At 38.3% G+C, this 6380-nt stretch overlaps 1 protein-coding gene across 1 annotated transcript; it reads left to right on the top strand.

The window, feature by feature from the left end:
• Positions 1-4561: 4561 nt before the first annotated feature.
• On the top strand, positions 4562-5529 carry Rpl10l (ribosomal protein L10 like). The gene has a single exon (XM_003471919.2). The coding sequence runs from the start codon at positions 4602-4604 to the stop codon at positions 5244-5246; it is 645 nt and encodes a 214-aa protein (XP_003471967.1). The 5' UTR covers positions 4562-4601; the 3' UTR covers positions 5247-5529.
• Positions 5530-6380: the final 851 nt, after the last annotated feature.

The following is a 6380-nucleotide window of genomic DNA, read 5'->3' as shown; positions in this document are numbered from 1 at the left end:
CTGCTTGTAAGGCAGGCGCTTATGCCGCTGAGCTAAATCCCCAGCCCCTATTTTATGTCTCTTAATAATTAATGTTTTCATCAGCTTTCATATGCCAGACATAATACCTGACTCAATTTAGAGAAGGAAAGGTATAAGTTTTCTCACGTTTTGAGGAAATTCAGTTCATAATCAGATAACTCCAAGGCAAAAGTATCATATTGGAAGGAGGTGGTACAGCAAGGCTGCTTACTTCATGGTGGCCAGGAAACCCGCTGGGGACCAGTGCCAAAGAAGAAGAGACAGGGGACCAGACATAGAACCCAAGGCTACGCCATCATTACCTACCCAGAGACATCTAGTTGTGTGTGCCACCAATCTTGATGGCAGATCCCAAAGCCAACCAAGTTGATACTCTACCTTTATCACAATTATAGAATTACTTAAATATCTACAATCATTAAATAGTTCATAAATTACTTACCATGCAAATCTAACTGATAGCTTATATGTTTTATAAAATAAAATCTGAGCAAATGAAAATTGACACATTGGGACTGGGGAAATAGCTTAGTGGTAGAGTGCTTGCCTAGAATACACAATATCCTGTGTTAAATCCCCAGTACTAAAAAAAACCAAAAATACAATGCAAAAATTAATCAAATTCAAATGACCATTTGTGTGCCATCTTTAATTTAATCTTGTACTTTTTTCACCCCCAACTTTCTGGAAAGATGCAAAAATCATTCATTTTGAAGAAATTCATTCTATGCTACCAAAGAAGTACACAGGTAACCCATGCATATTCATATTTATATATAAAAAAATCCTAAAGGGGAATTACTATAAGATAGAAAATATCATGCAAAAAACATGCATTCAGCCCCTGGGAATAAAACTATCTGATGGCATTTCTGTTCAGGAATTGTACATTTGTCAAAATACAGATGTACATTTGTAAGGAAACTTTTGTGAATTAGAAGAATGAGGTGCAGGCAGCAAGACCACCTATTTGAGATGACAACAGGTACAACTGGCTGATTTTGGTATTTTAATTTTTTGTTTGTTTATTATTTTCTTTTTTGTTACCAGCCATTCCAGGTAGGTGTTGTACCGCCTGAGCTATGTCCCCGGCCCCAACTGACTGAAGACAGCCCAGTAACTCCCATTAGGCACTGGGATCATATAGTTATATTAGTCATCTCAGCTCTCAAAAAGTGTTAAAATTGCCATTCCTAGTATGAATTTACTAAGAAATGTAGTTGAAAATGACTGTTACTCTTCAGAGTAGAATTCACAGCTCACTGAGAACTCAAGAGGGAACGTGATGTCCAAATCATGGTATATTGTCAAATACCAAATGAGGGAACACCACGTAAAGACCAAGTAATCAGGGTCTGGGGATTTAGCTCAGCAGCATAAGCACCTGCCTTGCAAACAGGCGGTCATGAGTTCGATCCCCGGTACTGGTAAAAAAAAAAAAAAAAAAAAAAAAAGACCAAGTAATCAATAATGCAGGGATGTTCTGCAGTAGGACAGGGCATCCAAAGTGTGTGTCACTTAATATATTAGACTACAGTGCATTCTATTTGAGAATAAAGCCAGGCTAGCTCATTGTGGTACATTTGAAATGTGATGTCAAAAAAGGCAAGTTCTGCATTATATTGATACATAGAATTGAGCTTTTCCAATTTGACTCTATTTATAACTGTCTATTGCTAATTGCAAGTACATGAAGACTCACTTGATGCACAAATAAGCAGTATGTATACAATAATGTAAGCCTCTTACTTAAAAAGTTGCTAAATAGGATAGAGTCACAGAGGGGAAAACTTCACAGGTAAAGTGAGAATCACACAGTATAAACATGCATGGCTCCTTATTTACTGAAAGCAGTGAGAAAATGATCTCCCTGTCCTTCCTCTAATTTAGCATGCCAACATACTTGTGACTAGTATTAACCAAAATTGTCTTCTCTATTTTTTTGTTTGCACAACCAAATGTGAGTATGCTGCAGTCACTGGTTCTGCTAGTGCTGGCTCATGCAAGCAGGTTGTGCTCATCACCCCCCAAGTTTTTAATTCAGCAAATCACATTACGGTGTGAAATTGATGTTAGAGTATTTCTAACATAAAGTCAGTAAGCATTATAAATATGCCCACCTCTAAGACTCTACCATGGACAGATTAGTAAATAACAAATACCACTGCACTGTCATACTGTCTACTCATTGTGCACTGGGTCACATAATTGGCAAAAGAAAATGGGCAAAATGAGATCAAACAGGCATAGTCATTTTTCTCATACATGGTAAAGGTGTTAAGTAGTTGTCCTGCTCCTTTCTTTGTTTTTTACCTCTAGTTTCACATTTCATACCATCCATACCATTTCATACCGTTTAAGCCATTTCTGTTTTTCATTGTGTAAAGTGTCTCTTTTTACTAAACTTCTATTTATATTTATCAAAGTAATAAATTTATTAAATAAGAAAAAATCTATTTTTTTCCTATGGCTCATCTTCTCAATTATATATCAAGTTACTTATAAGAAGACAATTTTTACATTTTGGTGGTTGTTTTGCTTAGCATGATGCACATTTTGGGTAACAAAAATAGGGAAGGTAAAGAAATACTTAAAATCTTGGAGTCAAGAGAAATGCTTCTAAGATTTAACATTTAAATTGAACATCCAAATATTTTTGGATTAATACATTTCCCACTTTAATACTTACAGGGCTAGGAAAGGAAGTATAATGGAAGATTCCAGTATGGAGCTCTCCCTTCTCTCTCCACCCTCTGAATTTGCCTTGTAACTATGGGGGTCTTGCGAATGAGCTTAGCATTGCAACAAACCCTTTGATTTTGCCAAGGCTAAGGACTTTTGCAGGATTCACTATTTCAAATGCCTAAGTCAGACAGTTTTAGGCAAACCAGAATTGGTTTTCATTTGGATTAAAGAAAAGCCCTATTCTGAAAGTCTAATAGTATCATAGAGTCCTCTGATCAGAGAATTCTATAGTTTTGGAAGTACAGAGCATGGTCTATGTATGTGGGAATGAGTGAATGATGGCATATGAACTCCAATCCTCTGATCCTGCAGACTTCTTTCCCCCAGATCGATTCTGGGCATGTAGTAGTAAATAAATGTAGAAACACATTTTATAATGGAAAATATATCAAGGCATTTTCAATTTATGATTTCTTTCTTCCAGTATTACACAGGCCACTTTTCTCACCTCTCTGCATCTCACTTCAGTCGGTACTGATCTAATCATCATACAATACATAAAAGTTGTGTGAAGTTCTTCAGTAGTTTGTATTATAGACCAGAATCCCAAACTTGGGCTTTAGTTTATCTTCTAGGACCCTGTCATGCATACACCAAACATTCCGGGTTCACATTATGCCATTCACCTCCGCAATCAATCACATTGGCTTTACTTCAATTCCGTATTCGATATCCCTAGCTGCTCTATTTTGTAAAATTATGGTATATTAATAATTAAATCCTCTCCTAGATTTGTAAGCTCAGTGCGACATACTACTTAGTGCTTTTTCTTTACATCCAGGGACATGTTATACAGGAACTATAAAAGTAGGAAAAAGTGAAGAGGAAATAAAAATACTAATTAATGTGAGAAAGTTCTCTACCCTGGATGTTTTTATTTTCCTTGACTAATTTGCATACTGTGTAGTCTGTAAAATTCTACTGCCTTCATGGTAAGAAGTATTTTACAACAACTGCATTTTTTTTTCTGTTAGGAAAAGGATTAGCAGAATATATTCATATTGGACAGATTTTGTAACTGCAATAGCAGAGACTTGTGAAATAAGACACCCGAGACTGAAAACATGCAAGTGGTGCAAAGTATACGTTCTTTTTTTCTCTATTTTTTCTTTCCTTATCTCCTGATCCAGTTCCTAATATTACAAAATCCAACAGAATGAAAGCAAATGGATTAAACTCAGCAAAATGTAAGAGATTTCCCAAATGTATTCATATACAGTTTGTAGCAGTTTTAATATTTGAAAATACAAACGGTTTCAAATTTTTGAAATTTAGTTCGTAAGTCAATTTCATGGCTGACATTTGACAATGAAATCATTCCAAATACATAAGTTCACGTTTGTAAAACAATTACCAAACAATATATACAACCTTCTCTTTATTCTTCTCTACACTATTCTCAGTTGTGACCATCATCGTAATGCCAAACAATTTCTTCATGCACGGAAGGTTGTCCTTTGCTCTTCAAGGATCAATGATCCATCCTTATACACTGGACTAAAATAATGTGGCTGGAAAACTGCACTACTGAGCTGAAGTGGAGAGTGTATACAAAGTTGGAGGGAGTGTTGAGCATAAGGCAAAGTCAAAGGTCAACATTTGAAGCCCAAACTGGGCAGCAAGAATTGGCCTCTGTGATGTGGTACAGAGGCCACTACACCGGTCTCCATGGTTAGGCAGGCGCAGCGCTACCTTCTGAGTAACACCCACGCAGGGCGCGCCTTCAGGCTGACGTCAGATCTATGGTTTCTGCAAAGAACCTTGGGTAACGGATAGGAAGTGCAGTGCGCGCAGGCGCGTTCTTCAGACGCACAGTTGAGGCCAACGTGGCGGCCATGGGTCGCCGGCCGGCTCGCTGTTACCGTTACTGTAAAAACAAGCCATACCCCAAGTCTCGTTTCTGCCGGGGTGTCCCGAATGCGAAGATTCACATCTTTGACCTGGGGCGGAAGAAGGCCAAAGTGGACGAGTTCCCATTGTGTGCCCACATGGTATCCGGTGAACACGAGCAGTTGTCGTCAGAAGCCCTGGAGGCCGCCCGCATCTGTGCCAACAAGTACATGGTGAAGACCTGCGGCAAAGATGGCTTTCACATCCGGGTGCGGCTCCACCCCTTCCACGTCATCCGCATCAACAAGATGTTGTCCTGTGCTGGAGCTGACAGGCTGCAGACGGGGATGCGCGGTGCCTTTGGGAAGCCCCAGGGCACGGTGGCCAGGGTCCACATTGGCCAGGTCATCATGTCCATCCGCACCAAGCTGCTGAACAAGAAGCATGTGATCGAAGCCTTGCGCAGGGCCAAGTTCAAGTTCCCTGGACGCCAGAAAATCCATATCTCCAAGAAGTGGGGCTTTACCAAGTACAACGCTGATGAATTTGAAGAACAGATGGCTGCGAAGCGCCTGCTCCCTGATGGTTGTGGAGTCAAGTACATCCCCCGGCGTGGCCCTTTAGACAAGTGGAGGGCACTGTGCTCTTGAGGGCTTCCCTGGACCATGGTTCCCAGGACTCCCAAGTCTCACTGAAGCTCGCTAGTAAATTCTGTTTGCTGACAAAAACAAACAAAAAGCATTTTTTTAAAAATTGAGCAGTTATCCGGTTTCGAATGTAGAATGCTAGAGAAATACTGTTTATGTTAACACAACATGTTTTAATGGAAAATACCTTCTTGAAGTGAGATAAATGTATATGCCATGTATGGAAAGCTATTGCTATTCTGTTCCAAACACTTTAAATGTATGAGAGTACTTAAAAATGTTTTGTTTGTAGTAACGTTATAAATTATAGAAATATTTGTAGTAAAGTCAAATATACTAGCTAACATTTTGGATTAAAAACAGCCAGAGAAAACTCAAAATTTGTGTGAAAAATTCTTATTGTATATAGCAAGCTAAAGGGAAGGGATAAAAATAGTGTTAGGCATTAGTGATAATTCAGCTACATGCTCTGAAAGTAATCTTACTTCTAAATTTGATTGTTTATGTTTTCCTATGAATTTCTGTATGCTAGTTTTAGAGTTACCTAGCACTTTTGATTATCAGCCTTTAGACAGTTAAATATACGGGAGAGAGGCTTTCCAGACAAACCTTACATTATTTTACACTCAAGAGACAACATTCCAATCTTTGCTCCATCACCAAAAAGTCATAGGTGACAACAGAGTTCATATTGCACATTGTATTTAGGCCTCAGTAGAATCAGTAGAGGAGAGAAAATGGCAGTCAGCTTTTTGTGCCCTAAGAGAAGCCCGGAGAGACTTTGCTATCTGTAGTTGTTTGCCCTCTATTACAGTTACATTAATCACAAAGGTGATTTGTGTTTTATTTCAGAAATTACATGAGTTTTTTGAGTCTGTATGTTTTTTCCCCTTTGTTACTTTGTTCTGATTCTTTAGGTTGATTTAGTCTTTTGGATCTCAATCTTCCAAACAGTGCTTTCCGTTTTCTTACAGGAGCCACTTATTTTTAGATTCAGTACAATTAAAGCAAGAAAGGATTACAAAACATGGAAACGTTGCTGTTTAAATAGTTTCCATTTACTTAAAGTTCTTCGTCAATCCTGACAAACTATCTCTGGCTTGATAATGCTTCAAGATCCTCTCATGTGAAATATTT

Source organism: Cavia porcellus, unplaced genomic scaffold, assembly GCF_034190915.1.
Source record: "Cavia porcellus strain 051 isolate PalLab524CR breed Dunkin Hartley unplaced genomic scaffold, mCavPor4.1 scaffold_1, whole genome shotgun sequence".
Classification (NCBI taxonomy): Eukaryota; Metazoa; Chordata; class Mammalia; order Rodentia; family Caviidae; genus Cavia; species Cavia porcellus.
Note: the sequence above shows the minus strand (reverse complement) of the source record. Positions and strands in the feature narration are given on the sequence as shown.

Coding starts and splice junctions, on each gene's coding strand:
- Rpl10l (XM_003471919.2), top strand. CDS start 4,602: ATGGGTCGCCGGCCGGCTCGCTGTTACCGTTACTGTAAAAACAAGCCA.